The sequence below is a fragment of the Rhipicephalus microplus genome, chromosome 5 (assembly GCF_043290135.1).
Source record: "Rhipicephalus microplus isolate Deutch F79 chromosome 5, USDA_Rmic, whole genome shotgun sequence".
NCBI classification, from domain to species: Eukaryota; Metazoa; Arthropoda; class Arachnida; order Ixodida; family Ixodidae; genus Rhipicephalus; species Rhipicephalus microplus.
The window spans coordinates 13,098,483-13,123,635 of NC_134704.1; the positions used below are offsets into that span (position 1 = coordinate 13,098,483).

Below are 25,153 nucleotides of genomic sequence, written 5' to 3' on the forward strand. Positions count from 1 at the left end.
AAAAAGCACAGCTGCATACTAGATATGCGAGCTGCTTTTCTAGAATGAATACAGCGCACAATAGGAGATAGAAAAATATATATAAGTAGAACTTAGCTGCGTCACATCTCTGATGAACAAAACAAATTTGTACGCTCGGACGTTCTCTTAATTTTTCCGGGTGGCCACGCAACGGCGAGGAAGAAATAAGCCGTTACAACAGCTGCGACGTAACCCACTGCAACGACATAATACGGCGCGCGTCCTCGATCATGTATACTGGCAGGCATGCCAAGCAAGGTCGCAGCGCAGTTAGGCGCATTAGCGAGCAATCCGCGCGTGCACGGAAGGCCCGAATTCCGGTCGGGGCACAGGTGCGCCACGTCGGGAAAGGCGCCTGCGGCGGCGAACGAAAGCGACAACAGCCGACGGAAGGAAAAGCGCGCCGCCCGCAGACGCCCCGATAAAACGCCGCGCACCGGTGGCTTCCCGATAAAGGCCCGGCGGTGAAATCCGTTGTGTAAGGGGCCCGGCACGGAGAGCACGACAGGCTGGTCGCGGCCCTCGGCGCAGAGAATAACGCGCGCACACACCAACACACAGTTTTGGAGCCGAACACATCGCATTGGTTTTATGCTTTGTTACAGAAAAAGGACTTGCGAGGAGGGGAGAGCTGCCGGCGGCCGTCGGCCTCGCGGTTCGGAGCGGCCGGCCTTGCCCTTATCTCGGGCTGCCGGGCGGCCTTGCCCAGGGAAACAGAGCGGCCCAGTTGGACATGGCAAAAAAACAGGGCGGCCTTGGGCCCCGCTCAGCTGTTGCATTCCGGCGCGCGCAAGGAGTCCGACTGACCACAGTTCACGTGACTCGTAGGGGGGACCGTTGAAGACCCGGGTCGGTCCGCGCGTGCGTCCTCCCCGCGGGCGGCCAAGGCCGCCCTGTCGGCTTCCGGCGCTGCATACCGTCGAGCACACACACGCACACCACGACGACGCTCAGAGTGGTCCAGCGGCCAGACCGGGGCTCAAACCGGCGGGTCCCAACGTCGGGCCCAGGCCGAGCAGCCAGCAGGGCTGGGCGAAACCGCACAGCCGCGGCTGCTGCTGCACGAGCAGAGCGCGGCACGCCAGCTCCTGTATCAGCTGCAGCGTCTGGCGCCGCTCGTGCCCCATGAGGCACACCGTGGAGCCGTCCACGACGCGGTACAGGGTCGCCAGGAACGAGTAGCGCAGCCGCTCGTGCGAGAGGTGGTTGGCCAGGAAGCTGTGCAACTTGGCGCGCTGGGCCTGGATTTCGGGAAAGTCGATGAAGAAGCGGGAGCACATGTAGCGCTCCAGAGCTCGCGTCGAGTCGGTCGCGTGGAAGCCGCGTGCCAGCAAGTGGCAGTACTTGAGCAGTCCGCCGCCGCGGATCTCTTCGGGGTTGCGTGTCGCGATGAGCCGCCGCCGCAGGTGCTCCAGTGCCTGTCCGAAGTTTCCGTACACCGACTCGGCCAGCACGCTGGGAAAGAAATCCTGCGTGCAGCGAGGCAGCAGCGCCTCGGCCGAACCGCCGCCGCACTGGTGGAGAAGCAACAGCGGGTCCACCACGATCTGGAAAGAGTCGACGCTGAACTCGAACTGGCGCCGCATTCGGTGGACGAACTTGAGCTCCACGTTTCGACCCAGGCTGTTGGAGAGCGAGACGAGCGACCACCGGTCCTCGTCGGTGGCCACCTTGACGAGCTTGTGCAAGTAGGCTTCCTTGAGGGCGCACGCGTTGATGCGCTTCACGCCGGCCGGCAGTAGCTCGGCCAGCGCATCAAGCACGGCCGTCTTGACGCGCTCGAAACCACCGGCGCCGCTGCTGCCGAGCTCGCAGCCAAATATGACGTCCAGGTCGTTGTACTCTGCCGACGTGTCCGGCTCCAGCACGTAGGACGCGGCGCCGCCGTTCAACCGCACGTCCCGCACGGGCACGCCCTGGCGGTCCAGCTGCGACCGAACGCGCTGCACCAGGTCCCGCAGCCGAGTCTCGAGCGCCGGAAAGTTGCCGCGGCCCTGGACGGACACGGGCTCCTCGAGGAGCTCCTGCAGCCGCACCACCTGGTCGTAGCCCAGCACCGAGAACCGGGCCTCCTCGATACTGCGCCGAGCGGGCAAGACGTGTCAAGAGAGTGACAGCCGGCACGCGCCATATGTCGCCAACGAAAGGGTATTTACCTCATGATTACAAACGCTGGTCGATTTGGTTTCGCAGGTACGAATCGCTGCAGCTGGCCGGCCGAGAACGACCACTTCCCAGGAGCGCACGGCGGGCAGGCGGTTTCAGCGGCGAGCGGTCCAACGGCGTCGCAGCAGAGAACGGTTTCTCGGCGGCTGCTTGTGTGGTCACTGCGGCCAACCGCCAGGCGGCGGGTCGCTTCGTTGCCCTGGAAACCAGCTGCGCATGCGCTCGCCTCCCCCTGTGACGCAAGTGCGCCGCACGCACGACGACGCGCTAGCGCGCACGCACGTAACAACGAGATTGTTCTAGAGCAGACGCGAAAACTGCGTCAAAGGCGCTGCGGACTCGGGCGCCGTTATTTTTGTTGCTTTTGCGCGGCGGCCGTTTTCTGGGCGCGTTCAAACGCGTCTCCCGATAGGCGTATTGCGCCGGTCTCGAGCACGGAGAAAGCCTGCGACGAGAGCGCCTGAAAATGAGCGCCGCCAAGCTTTCCGGAACGGGTAGTTTTCCAGCTGTCGCGCGTAGCGCCAGCTAGTGCGCAGTTCCGAGGACTGCGTAGGCGCCGTGTTGACGCCGCAGCTGGGATCCGATCGATGTGCGTTCAGCGTACACGGGGCTGTGACGTCGGTTACAACTCTGTGTTGACGTGGGCGGCAGAAGTGCGCGCATCCATTGAGGAACCTGCTGTTATTTTTAGGGAATCGCGATCGTTGTGCCGCTGACGTCACGGCGTTTGTGTCGCAGTAAAGATTTGGTCGAGCACCCAACTGCGCCATCGACGCGCTGCACCGTTAACGTGTTGGAGGGAGCGAGAGGTAATTATACGGTCGGAGGTGTTTTGATCCGCGATGTTGAAGTCCGGCGACCTGCGCGTCTCAAGAAACAGGCTACTGCCTGAACAGCTAAACCGCTACACCACCTGCACTGTTTATACCGGTGCTTAACAGCGCGACCGCACCACTGCCGAGATTTCGTAGCATGAACAATGGTGATATTAAAGTATATAAAAAAAAAACAGAACACAGTGAAATTATCATAGAAAATTTTTATACATACAAAATGTTTACAGATTGAACACTGCAAGTCTTATAGAAAAAAATATGTTCATATCCCCCACATCTGCCAAATGCATATAACTTTTAATGCAAACAGCAGACATTGATACAAGACATATCTACACATAAATTAAAAGTCCTGCTCATGTGGTGAAACATCTGGTCCATCAGCTTACAAGTAATCTGAACAGGTAATAAAAAAGGAATAAGCCTCTGTTCCACACAGCTGCCATAGCTGTAACTACCAGCCCCCTAACAAACATACTCAGTAAACCACCGAATATTTGAAGACTAGCAAGAACAAATGACAAATAAATCCTAAGCACATCACTCTTACCTGCAAAATAAAATAAAAGGCACACACACATGCCATTACAGTAACACGTGAGATGAGGCAACATTTCACTTTGGCAAAAGCTTAGAGTTCAGCGCTGTACAAAATTCAAAATTAAAAGCCCTTAACAAAATGGCATGACACCACACTTAAAACGAGGCAAGAAGACTATCCCATGTCTGCTGCAATTTCTTGTCGTCGTGGTCCGTTTATCTGTAAAATGTGGAAAAAAAAGAAAGTGTACATTAGTGGAAGCCTAGCAATCATTTCTGCTGTGCTACTCAATTCTCTCAGTAAAGTAGTATTAAGAAGCAATTTGCTTCAAGCTTTCCTAAATACATGGCATGGAGAAATATTATACATCATTGGCTGTGACACTTTTCATAAGGTATGTCTTAAAAAGAATATACATACTATTAAATTAAGATAACAAATGAGTCCAATTCTCATTATAAAAATTATAACAAGAAATTTAAAAACACTAAAGAATCAAATTAACGATGCCAAACTCAGCTGTAACATCATCTGATAGACAGAAAAATTGCAAAGGCACGCAGCAGTGGCTTGAACACTTAGTTTGTAATACTTTCTCAATTTATGGTCTACAACAATTTTTGTAAATAAGTACCTACCATCCTCTATCAAAAATCTTTCTCTAAAAGATTGGTAAAACTCAGCTCTTTTAAATAAAACATGTGTCATTTCAATGAGCTGAATGATTCCTTATGGACAGCATTTCTGCATTGCATGCACATTTTTCTTTTTATGGAGAAAGTTTGTTCCCAAGTGAAATTTCCTCTCATTACAAAAATGCTCACTATATCCTAGTAAAGACTACATATGGTGAGAAGCTTTGAGAATACATGTTCACAAAAACAATATGCTGCACAGGTCCAAAGATAAAAAAGGAAGGTCTAGTCTATCACTTATCATCCCATTGTAAAAAAAAAGGCCACTCAATACTTTCCAGCCATGCTTCAATGTGTCATCCATTCTTTCCTTCCAACCCTCCTAGCATTTCTAATGGCATTTCATTCTCTTGGCAGTAATGCACAGGACACAGTGCACCAAAACCCAGTGAAAAATTGTCTTGTTACGAGTTGGAATATGTTTTAAGCAATTGTAATACCCGATTCAAGTTAACCTGATGCCTTCTATTCTTGTGTTTTTTTTTTTTTTCAGGACACCTTAAAAGAGTTGTATATATAAAAGCTATGTAAATGCAGTACATCTCAATCAGGAAATTATCTGAACTGCCAAATAAAATTCTTGAAATTTGTTGGATTGAGAGACAGCTAAATTAGACTGAAACAAAAATTCATTTGCTGGTTTGCATGTTTGACATTAACTACATCTCAATCAGGAAATTATCTGAACTGCTGAGCAAAAATTCCAGAAATTTGTTGGATTGAGAGACAGCTAAATTAGACTTGAACAAAAATTCATTTACTGGTTTGCATGTTTGACATTAACCACTGAAGATGGTCAAGCATACAAGCAGGACACACATAATTTGAGTTTACAACTGTGCGAAATCACTTTATCGTTAGCCTAAATATTCTTCAGGCTACATTTACAAATTATTGCTGTCATATAGAAGAGCACAACGTCAATCTTCTATTAAAATCCCCATCCCTGCAATAGCATCTTATTCCTCAGTCAGATGTAAGCTTCGTGCCTCAATTTTCGTTTTTCAGTATTTAGTAAAACACAACGGTAATGAACATTTCATCCTACTGTCTCATTTCATACACTCTCATTCTGTAATCTATTACCCCCACATAATTAGTCATTATTCCAGCACTATGTCAAAGCACACATCATCAACATTACATTAGTGAAAGGTTACGTTGAAAACATTGCAAATTTCTTTGTAATAGTGATAATCATGTTCCCTGAACATACTTTGCGATTACCTACAAGCACGCTTTTTAGAAAAATGTCAACTTAATATGTGTCGGGAGAATGACATTAACATTGTCTTTAAATGTTATTTGAAAATGGCATCAGAGGTCATTAACCAACATATTTGAGAGGTACTCCGATTGTATATTTGGTCTTAAACAGGACCTCTCAGCAAATGAACTCTTGATGTTATTGTGATTGACAGATCTAGAGCATTCTGCTAGAATTGGAGCTGTTTGCATAAGTGAATAGCACAAGAGCGAGACAGACGAACATGATAAGTGAAATATTGAGATACTTAAAAACAGAGGTTATAAATTATGAATTGTATGCAGCCATAAGGCTACCAGTACTGCCCAGGGGTAATAAGAAGCCAGGTTGAGCAGATCAAATGATGCTGGAGTAGAAGTAAGTACTTGTTGCTGGGCTAGTTGATACATCATGATGAGGGAAATTCTAGACCACACCACAAGAAGAACGAAGAAGCACAAGGAAAGAGCCTGTTTTCCTATGCTTCTTCATTCTCCTTTTGGTGTTTTAGGTCTCTTTTACCCTTATCATAATACTGGGATAGATAACCAGTTATCTATTTGACTACAGCACCAACTTGAGAAGCCAGTAAAAAGAAAAACACAGTCGAAGGTAACAGAGAATAAGATTTTATGATGAAGTTAAGAAACTTGGTAGACTAGAGGAATTTCAAATCAATTCAGAAATTTAAGCTGAATAGTGTGGCACAAAATCGATACAAGTGGAAATCACATTAAAGCCACTAGTGCCGCAAAGTACAGAAAATAGGCTTATGGTGATGTCAAAAGTACAGAATATTTTAGAGCACCAGAATTGCAAGCACTAGAAATGTCCCTAAATTTCTGAGATCAAAGGGTTGGGCTAAATAAAGTGAGTGAAGAACCACTGAAAATGTTTGGCTAATTTTGGAGACTGACAGTGATAGAAGGCATAAAAAGCTGAGCTTTTTACCAGCATTTATGCATTTCATGCATGTCTACATTTAAAGTAGTGGCATGCAGAAATGAACATATTGTGCTGAACATGAAACATAACACTGAGAAAGCCTCAATTTTTGACAGCTATACAATTCAGAAAAAAAAAAGGCCAAGCTAGCAAAGGAAAACTTTGTGTCCACGTAAATTTAATGTGAAACAACAAAAAACCAGTTAATAATGTTGCCAGGAAAAAAGTCACTCTCGCTGAAGTGTATTAGAGAAATAAGCTGAAATAGCAGGACTGACTTGTCCTTTGCGTGAAAATATAGGCAAGCACAAGAACATCTTCTTTACTATAGCAGTAGCATTAGTGTGTGAAAATTCATTTTAGTGAACAGGAACTAGTGAGTATCATCTGAAAACGTCATAGACTAGCTTGTTCTGCTACTGTAGTAACTGTGGCTGCCAGGCATTTGTGTAACCGTAAGAAATGAACACAACATCCATTTTATATAACAGCAGCACCACATTACCCTGCCTTTTCAAACTTCCCAGCCATGATGTTGTAATAATGTTAGTGCTGCCTTATGTGGCATTTCACAAACTTCTGACAAGCTAAGTATGAAAATTTCACGCATGAGAAAGTGCCAGTCGAGTTCCTACACTTATGAAATATAAGGTCTCAGTATGTGACAAAAATATTATGTGTTAAGAACTCGCAACGCGCTGGGCAGTCTACCCGAGAGACCGCAGGGCGCCTCTTTCTCGTAACATAAGCTAGTAGATCACTGAAAGTCATTCACAATGAAGCGAATTGGAACTGAAAATCCATATTCAACCAACAAGCAGAAATAATTACGTAAGGAGTCCACACATTATGAATTGTATAGCTATCCACAAAAATAACATGCTCCTTGCAGGAGCCTTTCCAGGCAATTTAGGTCCCTGCTATTCACGGTAAGTGAGCCACAAACACCGGCAATTTTTTTTTTAAAGGACACTGCAATACTTTTGAACATAGTCAGAAAATGCTGTCGAATGGTCTTCGAGGCTCCTGTAAACATGCGAGCTAAATATTAAAGCACTGAATGCAGCAGGGAACTCGCCATTTCAATTTCATAGACAACTAGAATTTGCTTTTTTTTCCTGTTGACAAACTATGCAGGTGGAGGGAAGGGCACAGCTAGTGGTTAATTTGATGATCACGAGAAGATGTTCAAAGTCACAATATGCACTGATACAGTAGCTTCTGGCCGCTTAGTTCCCCCCCCCCCCCCCCCCTTGTAGTTCCCGGCATGCTTTTCGAGATGAAAGAAGACACAAAGTGCTTGAAATGGGCAATGAATATAATTTTACTCATGCTAGGCAGATTAAAAATTTTTTTGCAGCAATCAATTTATGAAGCAATGAACTCCAATAGCGAGGTAATTTGATGATTACTCCGACTAGCTTTGAAGAGTCCCTTGAAAGTAAAAAAATAAATATGATTTTACAAGAAGAAGCAAGAAGTTTCGATAATTTTGTACCTGCTTGCTGAATTTTCCTAAGGATACTGTATTTTTAAAAACTGGTACAAATATATTACTGAATTATGCCCCCACCAGGAAACAGCTGGTTACCAAACCAAACACCTTGTTCCCTGCCAGCAAATGCTGTAACCACTGAGGCAGTTCAGTGGTTGGTGAGAAACTCTACATAAAGTTTTATACAGCGTGGAAAACCATTTAAAATGGCAACACCCTGTGACAGCATACAAGTGTGGAGAAACTCTGTTGTGAAGCCACATGCATCACAAAAATACATTCAATATATTTTATGTTGGTTATGAGCACATTTTAGTCCAATGCTGATAGAAAAGTATTTTTGCTTTACGATGTATGATTGTTATACTGAGCTTCCCTCCAGCAACCCCTCCCCAAATTCAATTTTTTCAAGAACTGTTAAAAAGAAAATAAAACAATTGTTACACTACTTTGTGTCCTTTTAAATGAAGTAACATAAACAAGAGAGTATAACTGCAGCTTATAAGCTTGCTAAGAAACTATGAATAAAAAAAGTGGAAACTTTAAGGGCTCGTTTCTGTGTTTGACCCAAGCTTAATGAAAACGAGCAGATAATGGAGCCAAGGAAAGTATGGGGGGACAATAACAGTATTGTTTTAAGTGTAATATGGCAGAGATGTGATAACAGTAAAGTGGACAGAAAATCTTATTTCCGCAAGTAGAGACCGAACCTGGAGCCTTCAGATGACGTGCTTGATGCTCTACAAAGCCATATGATCGGGTATTTATGTGCATGCAAACCTGGGAGAGTTAGCACTGCAACTTATGGCCATGATTGCAAGTGTGGAACACTCTCCTAACGCGAAAGCGTTAAAGAACTCATTTTGCAGAAATTCTAGGGTCGGTGTCAGCATCGACGTTGTTGGTTGTGAGTGAAAAATTGTCTTATGCATGACAGAAAAATCGAGAACGATGCAAATACAACAAATAAGTGATAATAACCCTAGAGCAGAGTGGAAACCGAACCAGGGTTGTTTAGGTCCAAGTGGGGATCGAAACCGGGTCACTTGCTTGGCAAGCGGATGTTCTACCACACGGCCGCACTTCTGCTTGTGAAAACAGTGAAAAGAACTTCCTCTGCTTGAAAATGCAGTGAAAGTAGCTTTTGTGCTTCACAAACACACGTGTCCTGTATACATGCTTCACAATGCAACATGAAATATTGCAGTAATAATGCGTGGTACAAGCGTCCATTGCCAACGGGCATCAGAATATGCGATTATCATAACGACTACGCGGTCAAAAGCCGGTACCCCACTACAAAAAGCACACATGTTACGGTGCCTATTACCTTAAGGCCACATATAGTGAGTGCATAGCAAATTTGAAAAGGTTTCATACACTAAGTGTTTGAAATGCGTACTAAGAACAGGATGTCGCTATCGCGTTCAACTCCTAAAGACAAAGCTTTATGGTCCCCTAATTTTTTTGTTTGACAGCTGGTATCACATAGCATGTGATCTTTTATTGAGCAGACAGCTCACTAATAAGCCTTTTCATACTACTTGAAGGCATTAAACATGCAGAACGAGACCCTCGCTACGAATGAATGAATGAAGGAGGGAATTTCGAAGGCTTGTTGCCTTGCTTGACCTAACCTTAATGAAAACCAGCAGATAATGAAGCTAGGAAAGGCATTGGAGACATAAGTTGTGCTGTTTTAGCATATCATAGTAACTTTATAGAAAGTAAAGTGGGTTAAGAAACGATTGCCTGTGAAGCATGATTTGCTGTTTGCATCAACCTGTGTTTGTTGCTTATCACTGCCACAATATTAAAGAAAAGAACTTCATATGAGAAAGTACAACTAAGGTTCAACTGAGAAATGACTAGACTGCTATTTAAACGATAAGCTTTGGTAATGTAAAATAATATTTGATCCCTCTTTTATAAGCATTGTTCATAACACAAAACGGGACCACATCTTTATAGATTTAGTTGTACCAGTGTGAGAAATTACGAAATGCAATTTGCACAGTGTGCATAGCTATTGGGCCAGCATGTCTGTGCTTGACGCAGACACGCCCATGTTGACATTCGCTGCCAACTCTCCATCAATAATTTTGCAGTGTTTTGGCAATTTGGCATATCGCAACATACTCACAAATATGAAAGACATACTTCGTTTTGTGCATCTCAAAAGCTTGGGGAGCATTGTGCTTCCCACTCAGTATATCGCTGGTCCAATGCAACCAGGACTATGCCGCACCAAGATGCTCATGCAATGCTTCAACATATTACTCCTCTGCACTGTTCATCTATGTTAAAGTGCAAAGCACATGCAGGTGAATCTGTTCATAAGAAACACTGATATAAGAGACAGCCGGGTATAAGAGATACCAGTGTGCCTACAGTGAAGTATGGGTTGATTAGAAAACGCATACGAGGTACCCTGCTTATGAGAGACATCTCATCTAAAAGACAGGAACTGCCACCTGGAGTATGCCTCTTATAAAGGGGTTTAGTTTAACTGTGTTACCTGTGCATGCATGCAAATGTTTGCATTTGTGGCATAGCAGTCACTACATACTGCTACTTTTTTCACAAATCATAGAGTCGGAGATTTTTTTCCATGGCTGAATTGAATTCGAATGTTTGTTCTCATTTTTGAATTTTTCTTAGTCACCCACACGCCGTTTTAAGGATAAAAGTTTTGTCAAAGAAACGGTGTGTGTCAATTCTTCGATGACTACGACACAAAACACTTTCACGTTAACGTTTTCCTCTTAGACATGTCCGGCTTCTGCTGCTGGTAGCTCATGCCAGGATTAAAAGCACACTTGAGCTACTTTAGTTCCAGAACTGGAAAATACTGTCCACTACCACAGTTACCTTCTACACAATATTGTACAGTAATTTTCCATCAAAATCTTTCCCCCCGTTTCTCTAATTGAAAGGTACTTGATAGCTAGAGCTATTAAGCAAGCGACATCTTTTGCTCAAACTCAAAGGAAGAATGTGCACATTCATAAACAAACGCACACACACCATAAAATCATGATCAAGGACAAATCGTGGCAGATCCAGCTGGTCAGGTGCAATGTCGTGGTACAGCTCTTCCAGCTTGGACACCAGGCATAACCGATGCCTCAGGTCAGGGGCACGGAATGTGCAAAACCACCATGCTGCCACCTGTCACCACAAAAAAGGAACACACTTCGAAGATAAGAGATGACTTCAACGAACACCACAAGCCAGTGCAGCCAACACAAAGGAGTAACAAGATCCTAAAATATAAACTCCTTAATGCCACCATTCTCAATAAAAGAGCGTTCTTGGAAAATTTTACTGAGATAGCAATTATATGAACAGTCTCTACTGGTTCTTGCAGTCTCTGCCGCAGCCACCATCATTCACGTATATGTATATCATATGTATGTATGTGTGTCGTTGCCGTGCTATTGTGGCAACGATAAGCGCATGCCTTGTGCCCCCACGGCAGGCGGGGACTTCTACGGGCAGCATTTTGAACATGACAAAACGGTGCCAAGTCTACCTGGAGTGCCTGCGTTCTCTTACACCAGCGTTTAGTAGATTAACGTGAAATCGGATCTAAAGGGATTGACTGCCAGCCTCACTTTGTATATCAACGTCGTCGCTACGCATGAGCCTTGTTGTGGTCATCTACTGTAGCCACACCACAGGAAACTTGGTTACTTAGCAAGTGCATGTTTATTACAATTAATATTGCTCCTAAAAATGCTAGCCTTGCTTCATAAAGCATTCAAATAGGTTGTTATTGCATTCATTGCTTTGCCGTTTTGGCGAAACTGTGACTTTTTTAACAAAGGCAATTTCCTCTTTCCACAATGAATACATAAGGCACAGGAGCTTATGTAGGAACTACATTCTCCTGATATTTGCACGAAGAGCAAAGTTCACAATAATCTGGCAATCTACATGCTTTTTAGGGCACTGTGTTTAACATGAACAGTAAAAATAACATGCGCAGCGATGGAAGTGAATGAGGAAGTGCTATAAATAACTTTTTCGGTGATTTTTCTTGCAACGCATTTGAATGCTCGATGATATGATTTTTTTTTCATGCTGCAAGATTGACCCATGCAATCTTGTTAGATGATATATGCATATGCACGAGATTAATGTAAAGGTATATTATGTTCTTCGTTTCAAATTAACATAAGCTGCAAGTTGACGCTCTTTCCTTTTGCTTATTTTTCTGCAGTATTTTGGGTCGTCTAATTTTCCTCAACGTAGTGAGTATTGCTGTTTGATTTTTTTGTTTAAGCTTCACTTTTTACAAAATTAGCAACTTCTCTAGTTCACAATGTTTTCAGCTAGTTGTAGCTTATACATGCAAAGTATCATCGAAATTGAGTGATTACTTTCTTAGGAAAGATACATTGAAGCTGGAAAATTTATTAAAAAAACCCATTCGAGAAAAACTTAGTTTTAAGTGCACATACTGCTTACGCCAGAGGTCACGCGGTGCACTTAGGCGTGACCTTTAAACTCCTTGGAGCGGCCGCTTGACGTAGAGCTTCCAAAGGTTTGTTCCTCACAAACTGTGGATTTTTCGGTGTCGAAATTGAAAATTTAATACAGTCATACCACTTTATAAGAGGCATGCTCCGGGAAGTAACTCTTGTTGATGTCTCTTACAAGCAGGGGACCTCGTATGTGATTTCCTATCCCCCGTATTTCACTGTAGGCATGCTGGTACTTTTTATATCTATTTGTTTCTTTATCACTGTCTCTTATAAAGGGGTTTGACTGTATAGTATTGGGGAGGTTTACCATACCACCTCAAGTCGATCATGATATCTGCATTGTGATTTAACTCCCAAGTTGCGATTTGACAGCTATCTTTGCCAAACTCGATTTGGATTAGTCTAGGCCATGTAGCATCTACCATTGTTGATCATGATCAAAGAATCATATCCAGATCAATCCTGATTGCGATCACATGTACCAGAGTGACATTGGTATCAAAGGAGTACTGACACAAATATTTTTTTTGTTTTTTTTCTTGCAATAGATGGATAAGTACCCGCTTATCACTGCTGAAAAGCTCATTTGTTTGAGTGCATTGCAATTATTTATAAAATGATTCCATCATTCCCACTTCCAGTTTTGGTTTCAAAGAGTGCCGAGTTAGACGGAACCCGGATCGGTTTCGTCGAAGCATAGCTGGCTACCTGAGCACAAGAACCATGTGCTCATGAGCAACGCGTTGACAGCTCTTTTCAACAAAGGCTCCCTCCAAGAGGCTGTAAATATACGTGACTCCGCAAAAATAGACTGCCAAGGCAAGGCCACCAGCCTTCGTAGTCCAGTGCAAACCTGCCCCTTTTTCCACTGCAAAGGTCTGCTATGAGAGAGCCCTTAGCCAACACAAGCTCGTGACGCAAGTGGCGATTAGTCGTTTACAAAGAAACTAGAGGCACGTTTTGCGTGTGGTGCCACAACACAAACTTTGAAATCAATTTTAAATATGTTCAAGGCTGTATTATCTGTTGATATTTCGTGGTCGACGCGTGATGTCCACACAAATCTATCCCACAAGTTATCTCGCCTTCAGAACGGGCCGCAGTGTAGAGAAGAGCTCACCCGTGTCCACCACCCCGGATGCACAAGGTAAAGACAGTGTAGGTTCTGACGGTGCTTGGAGCCCAAGAGTTCGAGCACATCTTTCAGGAGAGCTTCCAACTCGGGGGGTTCTTGTGCCACCGTGTGAAGGTAGACGGCTACAAATGCCTGAGTCACCGTGTCTAGCGTGAGCAGGATTTGAAGCAGCACCTGCACAGAGACAATGCCAAAAGCTTGTACGACCACAAAAGGTATAGCCACAAGGCACGAGATATTTGCCCCTTCCCAGCTATGTAGCCAAATACAACCCTCAACTACACATTTCTGATCACTGGCTTTATTCAACAACAAAAATAACAAAACAGACCTGTCGTCACCTATGTGGGTGGCATCGCGAGTACACAAACAGCACCCCAAAAAATACATCCTACTTATATTTCGCCACACACATCCGGCAGGGGGCCGTAATTACTATTGCATGTAGATTTATTATGATTGATAAACCATGATTTTATGAATTTTCTTAGGCCCAACCATTGCTCTCGTGCCGGTATCACCACATTATTAAAATCAAACATGTGTCCTTCCGTCAGGCAGTGGTACACTAATTCTGTCTTAGTAATGCAAATAAGTTCTGTGGAAACCCGCAAGGCAGCGGAAGAGTTAAGAAGGGGAAACTTGACAACCATGCATTTGTGGCATGAAGCTTGGAATGTTCACGAAATGGCGGAACCAGGGAGGATCCAAACGAGAGGTGGCCGGTGCAATTAATAAATGCATTATTTACAGCCTGAGCAGAGTCGCTGTCCCTCATGTGAATGAGTGCAGAAGCGTTTTTTCTAAGACAAGCTTTTGCATTGAAGCATGCCTAAAGGTTAACTTGGTCCGAGTGAGTGGGCGAGTAGCAACTTTATTTGAGTATACAGCATTATTTGGGTCCGAGACACCGCTTCGGCGGCAGCAGAGAGGCCGCAACTTTTTTTTATCCAGCGGTCGTGCCAGCACCATGAGACTCATCTTATTTACTTGAATCGAGAGTGGCCGCCGAAAACAATAGATGCGGTGAGCTCGACTGGCAACACTCAGTTGGCTGGCTTTCGCTGATAATGAAATTCGGACGCGACTCTCCGGCCCTGCGACTTCCAGTCACTCGCATGCAGCCTCTGCCGGTGCAAACGTCAATAGTTTTTTGGTCACCAGTTACAAATGGTCAGGCGACCACTGCTAGTCGCCGGTGTGAACCAACCTTAACACCACAATGCATTTTATTTATACAATCAAACACAGATATATCAAACTTCGAGGAAATCGTGAATTAGTAAGATATATAAAAAATTCAATATGAAAAAAAAAAATACAGGCCCCAAAAGCTTACCTGCCGCAGACCACCACCTACAACAGGCGCATTCAAGGATGACAACTAATTCCGCACACACCCGCAACAGAATACTTTATTTTCAAAAGAGAGATTGCTTATTTGGCCCTGCTTCTTCGTTTTCTAAATGAAGTTGAAGACCCTCGTCTCAATCTTATCACGGATGTCCAGTTGAGATAGCCCGGTTCCCTCCATGTCGCCGATACAATGGCGAATCGATGATGAACGCTGCCACCACTTTTGCGGTAGAGTACGTGCGTGTAGCCAGCACCTCGTCCAGATGATCCTCCTCGCCACTTGAGCTCTCGGCCTGGGCATCTTGTGCCCCTGCGACAGCAGCTACTATGTCCTCGTCAGCGAGGCTCGCAACGGCCTGAACATTGCAGTTCACTTCCATGAAATCGTCCGCAGACGCTTCGCGTTTCGGGAACAGTTGTAAAGAAGAAAGACGACAACTCGCAAAACGAGTCGTCTAGGTGCCCGTCATCTCTGTCTTCACCGGTTTCCGTAAGTTCCACCGTCACACGACAGGCTCCCGACGTATGCTGCTCCGCCACCTTTGCCTTCTTATCTGCCTTGTTTTTCAACAATGTACTCAGAGTGCTCTGTGGTATATTGAAGTTGTCTGCGACGGTCGAACATTTCTCGCCCACCTCAACACGCTGATTAGCCTTCAACGTCATCTCAAAGTCAAGGGTCTTGCGCTTCTTGACGCTGGCCATAGCTACACGAGAAGTCAACAATTCAAGGAGTTGGCAGCGACTTTGCACACCACGCACACAAAAGAAGAATGCTTCACACGCGGTGGTACGTAGACGATGCGACAACGGAAGCAGACTCCGGCAACAAAGTGCTTGCGAGGCGATGGTAAACGGTGAGGGCAACAGCAAAAGGCGTGAACTGTGGATGGCTGATCAAAACTCGCAAAACAGCAACAAAAAATAAAAGGCGAAAAGAGGAGGTCGTCGGCTTATTCGTTCCTGTTCTTCAAGCTGATGGGTACACGTAGGAAGCACGAGAGAAATAGAAACGAAAAAAAAAAAGCTGTTGAGCAAGTTGGAGAACGTGCAGTCCGAGCCCTCTCGCGCTCATCCTTTTTCGAGCATTTCGGATTTGGGGGCACGGCACTGCTTCCGCCGTGCGCTGCTCACTAATGATCTTCTTCCAGGCCACACTGTTATGGACCGTACACTCTTGGCTGCCTGGCTTTTTCCCGCTGCGCTTCGACGAGCCACCACCGCTTAGTCCGGTCCTGCTCGGATCCCCGCCGGGTCTGGATGCATCCGCTTCCAACGCCTGGCAACCCGGATTGGGCATGTTTACCGGTGACGCAAGCGGAGCAAAGCATAAATTGGAGCCAGCCGCCAACACCATCGGGCACGGCACTGCTTCCGCCATGTGCTGCTCACTAATGATCTTCTTCCAGGCCACACTGTTATGGACCGTACACTCTTGGCTGCCTGGCTTTTTCCCGCTGCACTTCGACGAGCCACCACCGCTTAGTCCGGTCCTGCTCGGATCCCCGCCGGGTCTGGATGCATCCGCTTCCAACACCTGGCAACCCAGATTGGGCATGTTTACCAGTGACGCAAGCAGAGCAAAGCATCGATTGGAGCCAGCCACCAACACCATCGGGCACGGCACTGCTTCCGCCATGCGCTGCTCACTAATGATCTTCTTCCAGGTTAGTTACTTGAACCATGCCGTGTGTTACAAAATGAACAATTACTGCCTTATTGCGGTGTCATGCCCATTAGAGTTGTCTTGCGTTAAAAAACATATCTTGAATTGTTCATTATGCATATCTTCTTCCCTTGTTCACTTGCTGCTCTTGCTGGCGGGCGATGTTGAATCGAACCCCGGCCCGATGAGTAAGGCAGAGGGTGTTGCCTTCGAATCGGCTTTGGGGGCAATTGAGAAACTGCATACTGAACTGAAGTCTGTTTTGCTTGAACTTCAGGGTATTAGGGCAGAATAAGCAACTACTAATGGAAAAATCCAGAATCTTATAGTGAAAGTAACTGTTCTTGAAACCGGTGCAATCGATCGAGCTTCCCCTGAAGTAGTTCCTCCTCAAAATGCCTTGCATGATATCTCAAGTCAGCTACAACAAATAACTTCCAGATGCGACGATGCAGAAAACAGATTAAGACGTTCCAACGTGATATTTTTCGGTTTAGAGGACGACGAAAAAGAAAATTGGGCAGCGTCTGAAGAAAAGGTCATCAAATTCTGCGCAGAAAAACTCGAACTTGCCACTACAAGTGTGCTGTATGAACGTGTACACCGCCTGGGCAAATTTTCCATTGAAAAAAAACTGCCTATTATAGCAAAATTATCTTCATTCAGGGACAAACAGAGCATCTTGTCTGCAGCTCGTAAGCTTAAAGGAACAACTTTTTCGATTGGGGAAGACTTTGCGCCATCAACACGTGTGGCCAGAAGAAAGTTGGTCGCTTTTGCCAGATCATTCGACAAGCTGTACAAGTTGGTCCTTGACAAGCTTCACTTGGATAAGAAGGTATATGTGTATGATGCCGTTAATGACACAGTTGCTCAATCTTCCAGATAGCTAGATGTAAGCTTAAACTCGCACGCACCGCATCTCGTGCCCCAAGCAGCCTTTCCACTCTCGGTCGCGTACACGAACATCCGAAGCTTGTTACACAAACGTGACACGTTTTGTTCTTTTCTTGATGATAGCGATTCAGATATAGTAGTACTAACGGAGACATGGTTGAATCCAGATATAAGAGATAACGAAGTACTACCTCACAACGACCTTTACAAAATTTATAGGAACGACCGCGTAAATAGGCGCGGTGGCAGCGTACTCCTTGCTATTAAGAAAACGCTTCATTCGCATTGGATTGATTCGAATCTTCCGTCGAAATTGTATGGGCAGATTTGTCTATGTCATCTAGTGTGGTATTAATTGGGGCTTGTTACCGTGCACCAGATTCTGATCATTCCTTTTTGGGGGACTTGCGTGATAGCATCTCTCATGTCATTCAGTCATGCCCATCTAACCATGTATATCTTCTTGGCGACTTTAATTTTCCTCCTATCGACTGAGAACACATGTCATCCTCATGTCAAGCGTCTCTAGAACTAATAAATCTAACGTTGGATTTCAACCTGTTCCAAGTTGTCAAAGAACCCACCCGTGCTTCCAATATCCTGGACTTGGTATTCACCAACGCTCCTGACACAATACTTTCAATTTCAAATGTGAGCGGTTTTAGTGACCATAACCTCCTCCAACTTAATTTAAACATCCCAAAGCCCGTATCTGGCAAAACAACAAAACGAATTCGCGATTACAATAGAGGAAATTACGCTGCCATTAACACAGAACTAGAACAATTTTTTTTAAAGAGTTACTACCTACTTTCATTTGTCGATCCGTAAATAAAAACTGGGTACTCTACAGAGATAAATTAACAGCGCTAGTCGATCAGAATGTTCCCTTAGTGTCCATAACCAACGATAAATTAAGCCCCTGGTTCAGCAAGTCCCTTAGCAAACTGCAAAACAAGAAGAAACGGTTGTACAACAGGGCTAAACGCTTGCGCACTGATGGGGCATGGCAGGCATACAAACACTGTTTGAAAACCTACTGCTCAGCAATAACCTCAGCTAAAGATAAATATTACTCGCAAGACCTACCTTCCCTGCTTCAGTCTAATCCCAAAAAAGTTTGGCGAACTATATCTCCGGTCAGAGATACTAACACTATTACTTTACATGGAACTGACAAAATACCTATTCCTATCGCCGATTGCCCCTCTGTTTTCAACAGGTTCTTCTCATCCGTTTTCACTCAGGAAGATTCTTCCAATGTGCCTACTTTTCCTGAACTTGACGCGGCCTACATGGAACCCATTACTGTCACTGTTGGAGGCATTGGATCACTCATTAACAACCTAAAATTATCCACATCAGCCGGTATTGACAACATTAATTCCAAGATACTAAAGAACACCCTCCCCATATCAAGCAAAATATTATGCCAAATTTTTGACCAATCTCTAACATCTGGCATGCTACCGGACGACTGGTTAATAGGAAAGATAAAACCAATTCACAAAACTGGAGATGATCACCTGACAACTATCGACCCATATCTTTAACTTGCATATGCTGCAAAATGCTTGAGCACATAATCAGTTCACACGTGTACAATCACCTCGAGACGAACAATTTTTTCTTTCCTAATCAGCATGGTTTTAGAAAGGGATTTTCTTGTGACACACAACTGTTTGAATTCACCACCGATCTACACTCAAACATGAACAGCAACCTTCAAACGGACTGTATCTTTCTTGACTTTTCTAAAGCCTTTGATCGTGTGCCCCATTTCCGTCTAATCTCTAAGCTATCTGCTCTACGACTTGATTCTTTAACATTAACCTGGATTCGAAACTTCATTTCTTCTCGACAGCAGTTTTCTGTTGTTAACAATCTTACGTCCCCTTTTTCTTCTGTTAGTTCAGGCGTACCGCAAGGCAGCGTCCTTGGGCCCTTACTATTTTTAATCTACATTAATGACTTACCCTCCGAGATTACTTCTTGCATGCGTCTATTTGCCGATGATTGTATAATATACCGTTCTATAAACTCCAGTAATGACCACTTAACCATTCAAGCAGATCTCAACCATATTTGTAACTGGTGCGACAAGTGGCTTATGAAACTGAACTTAACAAAATGCGAAGTAATGTCTTTCACCCGTAAACACGTAAGCTCTGAATTCTCCTATTACTTGAACAATACCATGCTTTCCCACACTTCTTCCTACAAATACCTAAGTGTTCTTCTCACAGAGAATCTTTCATGGGCCTCACATATCGAGTCTACCTGTGCCAAAGGATCACGTTCACTGGGCTACCTACGCCGCAACTTGAGAAATTCCCCTACTAATATTCGAAAACTAGCCTTTCTTACCTTTATTCTGCCAATATTAGAATTCGCCTCAGCAATTGGGTCTCCTCATCAAAACTACTTGATTATTATGGTAGAAAGGATTTAAAATAGAGGTGCCCGCTTCATATCACGAAACTACGACATCACGTCAAACATAACGCAAATTAAATCAGACCTTCAGCTGCCGTCATTAGATAGCCGTCGCAATATTGCTCTTCTCTGTCTGTTCCAGAAATATATTACCTCTAATAAACGAACGCGGCTCCAGCTTCAAACACCTCACTCTTTTTCATGCAGATTGCATAATCAGTTCAGCTTCATGCGCATATACTGGTCAACTAATGCACTCAATTCATCACCACTGCCTCGGGCCGTTCGTCTTTGGAATGACCTCCCTGATTGCATAGCCTCCATATCTAATCCCGATTCATTTCGCCGTCAGCTACTCGCTCTGTTCACCATGTGACCCTGTTTTTGTATTCTGAGTGCATTGCGTAACGGTGATTTATATTCCCCTTGTCTTTTATTTTAAAATGTATCCCTCTGTCGCCATGTTCATATCAACAAGTGCTGTATTCCCTCAAATTTACCTCGCCCTGTATAGCCTAAAATGTGATCTCATTTATATACATATATAGCTTTTCGTTGTTCTTGCACTGATCCTGCCTGTAAACTGTTCGTTACCTGTCTGTACCATTCCGATTCCTCCCCCCCTTACCCAATGCCTTGTTCTGGGGCCTGTAAGGTTTTTTTTGAATAAAGAATAAGGTGCGGGGCCACATGGAGGTCGCCGGGCGCTGCGAGTGCCAAAGCGCACTTCCTACTCGCATGCAGAGCTGCGCTACCGCGGGGTGCAGCAAGTGTCGAAGCGCACCCTCCAGCTCACGTGGTGTTCGATATATCTGAAGACGGGTAAAAATGCCATTCGATAAATGCGAATTTCTATGCTTTTACAAAGAAATTTCAAGGGGGTAACATGCGAGTTCGATATACACAAAAATTCTATATATGTGGGTTCAATATATCCTTGTTCAACTGTAGTTGAGCTTTAAGGAGTTCATTTCTTTCTGGGAGTTTTCCCACCCTAATTGGCAGCATTCATTACACAATAAGAATTCGTGCACTTCCTCATGTCTGTCTGCAGCTGTTAATACAGCTGTGCATTCAATAACAATCGCTTCTAAGAACTTATGTCAAGCATATTTAGTACTGACCTGTTCTGGGTTCAAGCCTCGAAACCTTCTTCCTACAAAGACAAACACAGGACGGCCCCTTCGATCTCGTCCGGCTTCGTAAAAGAAACGTGCTTCACGCACTGAGCGCAGATCCTCCCGACGGGCTTTCCGCAATAGTCTGGTGTACCTGCAACCAACAAAAGCAATTCTTAGTTTGTAAAAATAAAGATAAGCATAGCCCTTTCAGCAACATCTATGAACAACTGTCTGTAAATGCGTCGAATCACTACAATGTTACTTCAAGGCATTCTATATTCTATTTCAAAAAGAATAATGTGATAGTTGTTGAATTTATTTGTGTTACAGTAACTCAATCTAATTAAAATTTAAGTAAATATTTCTACCCTGAAGTCATTGATGCTTACTTTTGGCATAAACAGAATAAGATCTCAGGCTAGGAAGACAGCTCAAATTCATATTTGGTTAGGTTCATTGTGAGCAAAGAATAATTATGCTTTTTCACATTGCCTGCAGGAAGAGTCACGTTGCACGACTCGTCAAACGTTGTAGTGTCTTCAGAAAAGTGCTCTTATGTATCAGTACACTGCAAAATGAAGTTAAATGAAAACAACTTTATTATGCAGGAGGCTCACTTCCTGCAAGGTATGATATATATTGCTCTTTCTTAGCTTCTACTTAACACAAACAGCAAAAATGAATGGTGTACACGACTGTGTACACAGGATCTCAAAGGGTTAAAGTGATAGTAAAATAAATATCATGCCGAGTATGATCTGCATGTTGCTCTGAGAGTGTATCAATGATGTGTGTGCCCCAATATGTGATGGTTGCATTTAAAAGTGCTACAAAGGTTCCACTAGTGCTGCATAATTGGAACTGCATGCATTATAACGGGCAAGTTTATGTAAGCTGTGCAAGATTAATGGCACATTCGAGTGGTTGTATACTCGAGTATTTGAGCGGTTTCTAAAAGTGGTGAATTGAACCGCATTAGAGCTCTAAAATGAGAACACGCAGGTATGCAAGTCATGTGACAACTTATGTAATGGAAAACTTGTTTTGGTATAAATCTTTAGTTTCTCTTGTACATCGATATTTCAGAGCGACCTGAAAGAACCACCGTAAATGCACCACCAGAAAAGGTGCAGCGAATGCATGTGATGATCAAAACACATTAAAAAAAAAAATCTTAGGCATCACTGACCTATGCGCACGTTGGATTTCCCGTGTCATGGGATCCGAGAGTACACGTCCACCTTGCCTGTCGACATCAGCTTGCATGCGTGCGAAGGCGGTGCGGCCAACACACACCGAACCCTCCATTAGGGGCCCTGGATCCAGCTCCTTCTCTTCACTTGCTTCATCTGAAACACCACCCATTACCCGAGTTGCTACGTCAGAGACTCCACACATGTGGCAGAAGCATCAATAATACTTCAAATATGTCTCTCACAAAATGCAAAAATGATTGGTCCTTGCCAATGGCAATGTTACAGGAGTGAGATCATCCTCAAAAGCCACATCGCAATAATGATATTGGCATTGTCTCTTAGATCCCGAGTCGAGCATGCTGACATCTCAAACACCCTTTGGACGATACAGGTGGTTACGTCTATCATTTGGCTTGGCTGCTAGCAGTGGTATCTTTCAAGAACACCTACAAACTGCTCTGATGACCTACAAGATGTAATGTGCGTCACTGATGACATACTTGTATATGGCATGGGCCAAAATAGAGATGTGGCACAATTTGACCATGACCAGAAGTTGGCAAGACTGGTTGACAGATGCATGGAGCAAGGAATTCGCATCAACAACACAAAAGCTGAACAAGGAAGAAGTGATTTTTCTCGGCCACAAACTCACAGATAAAGGACTCGTCAATGACCCCGACAAGGTCAAAGCAATCTGTGAAATGTGCCCACTCACTGATGTTAGTGGAGTACTAAGGCTATGTGGCATGGTAAAATAGATTGCCAGATTTCTCCCCAGCATATCAACAATAATGAAGCCAATTAGAAGACTGACAGCCAAGGATGCCAAGTGGGCATGGTCAAAAGAACAGAAAGTGGCCTTTGCAAAAGTGAAGCATCTGGTGACAACACGACCGATATTGGCTTTTTATGATGAAAAGAAGGCTCTCACAATTCAATGTGATGCTAGTGAAAAGGGGCTAGGAGCTGTGCTTCTGCAAGAAGACTCCCCATTTTCCTACACTAGCCGAGCACCTACACCAACTGAAGTACGATATGCACAGGTCGAAAAGGAGATGCTGACAATTGTGTTCTCTCTACAGAAGTTCCACCAATATGCACTGGGCCGACACACATCAGTGGTCACAGATCAGAAGCCATTGCAATCCATCGTCAAGAAACCTCTCGATAAGGTACCACGATGACTGCAAGGCATGCTGCTACAAGTACAGCGTTATGACATCTAAGTTGAATATCAGCCAGGCAAGGAACTCATCATTGCAGACACTATGTCAAGGGCGTTGCTTCCAGAAACAGAAAGCAGCCTAGAATACAATGAAGTAAATGTCATAGTGTGCCAACGTGTGAAGAAACATTCGATGAGATCAAAAGTGCAACAGCACACGACAGAATAATGCAGAAACTTGTGAACGTCATTTACAGTGGAGGGCCAGACAAAAAGAAACAAGTTTCAGCAAACAGAGATCAGCTTACTGCACAAGATGGTCTGGTGTACAAAGGTCAACGTGTGGTCATCTAAATGAGCATGAGAGATGACATCAAGAAGAGACTACACTGCTCACAGCTTGGCATGAAAAGTTGTCTCCCTAGGGCTCTAGAACGTGTGTATTGGCCCCAAATGAATGCTGAGATCAAGAACTACATTGATACATTCGAAACATGCCAGGCACATGGTAAAGGACAACAGAAGAAGACCCTGATGCCTCACCCAACACCTAATTGACCATGGAAAAGAGTTGGGATTGACCTAATGAAGCTGCAAGAAGAACATTTCCTCCTAGTAGTTGACTACTTCAGTGGCTTCTGGGAAATCGATCAACTGCAGTCTACAACAGCTACTGCTGTTATCAGAAAGCCCACTTTGCTAGGTATGGGATGCCGGATGTCATCAGTGACAATGGATCACAATTTGCGTGCGTGGACTTTACAAGGTTCGCAACAGAATGGCAATTCCAGCACTGCACCTCGAGCCCAGGGCATCGCCAGGCAAATGAAATGGTGAAGTCGGCAGTGAAGACTGCCAAGTCACTTTTGAAGAAAGCACTAGAGAGCAGTGGTGATCCATATTTAGCCATCCTTGACTACCGCAACGCACCACAGCAACAGATGGGAGCCAGAAGCCACAACAACTCAGCTACTCATGCCTAGAACATCACTCTTCCAATAACTAAAGCTCTACTCAAGCCGCAGGTTGTCAACTATGAACAACAGAGAGCAGCAAAGGTCAAACGCACCAAGCAGTACTACAACAAATACGCCAAGGACCTAGGCCCACTACAGAGGGGGGACACAGTGACAAAATGGCTGGGCGCGAGATTATCATATGAGATAGAAGTCGAAGGAAATCAGCTAAAGCAGAACAGATTGCACCTAAGACATGTCCTGAACTCCAGCGTTGGCGAAACATCACAGCAATCTCACTGTGGATCCGAATGCAATATGGGAGCTCCCGACTCTTTGGTGGACACAAAGCATGATGAAAGCAAGATTCTTTCTGGACAAATGGATTGAGAGCCAGTCACCACAAGCGGAAAGCCGAGCCAAAACAGATGCATGATTAGCCACTTCAAAGACTGCATTCTGTATTAAAATCTGCACCCAAAAAGGGGAGGATGTTACAAGAGTGAGATCATCCTCAACAGCCCCATCGCAACGGCATCACTACACAGCTATCATCATCACCTTAAAAGTTTCCAAGCAGTGAATAAATATGGCATTTGAGTAACGTGAGTCTTGCCTTATCTCCTGTTTGTTTCCCCATATAAACGATATTTAAATAGGCAAGTTTTCTTTTCGTCAGAATAACATATAGCAGAGCTAATTGGAACATATTTATTCTAAAGAGACAGGAAACGCGGTCATAAGAAGGATGTCAAGACACCAAAACGCCTTTGTGGTGGCATTTGTG

General features: G+C 44.4%; 2 protein-coding genes across 3 annotated transcripts in view; both read right to left on the minus strand.

The window, feature by feature from the left end:
* Positions 1–582: 582 nt before the first annotated feature.
* Positions 583–2,338, minus strand: LOC119175004 (terminal nucleotidyltransferase 5B). Its single transcript, XM_037426165.2, has 2 exons — positions 2,178–2,338; positions 583–2,100 (listed from the first exon to the last, which is right to left on the minus strand). Exons 1-2 carry the CDS (start codon positions 2,180–2,182, stop codon positions 972–974), a joined length of 1,134 nt encoding a protein of 377 aa, XP_037282062.1. The 5' UTR covers positions 2,183–2,338; the 3' UTR covers positions 583–971.
* Positions 2,339–3,301: 963 nt separating this feature from the next.
* The window catches only part of Gdap2 (ganglioside induced differentiation associated protein 2), a 42,069-nt gene continuing 20,217 nt past the window's right edge, over positions 3,302–25,153 (minus strand). For both annotated transcript variants that reach the window (XM_037426155.2, XM_075894859.1), the window contains exons 6-10: positions 22,236–22,395; positions 21,050–21,197; positions 13,556–13,744; positions 10,973–11,116; positions 3,302–3,783 (exon numbers count right to left, since the gene is read on the minus strand). In XM_037426155.2, coding sequence (XP_037282052.2) covers positions 3,739–3,783; positions 10,973–11,116; positions 13,556–13,744; positions 21,050–21,197; positions 22,236–22,395 — 686 coding nt within the window. In that variant the 3' untranslated portion in view covers positions 3,302–3,738. The remainder of the gene's footprint in view (positions 3,784–10,972; positions 11,117–13,555; positions 13,745–21,049; positions 21,198–22,235; positions 22,396–25,153) is intronic.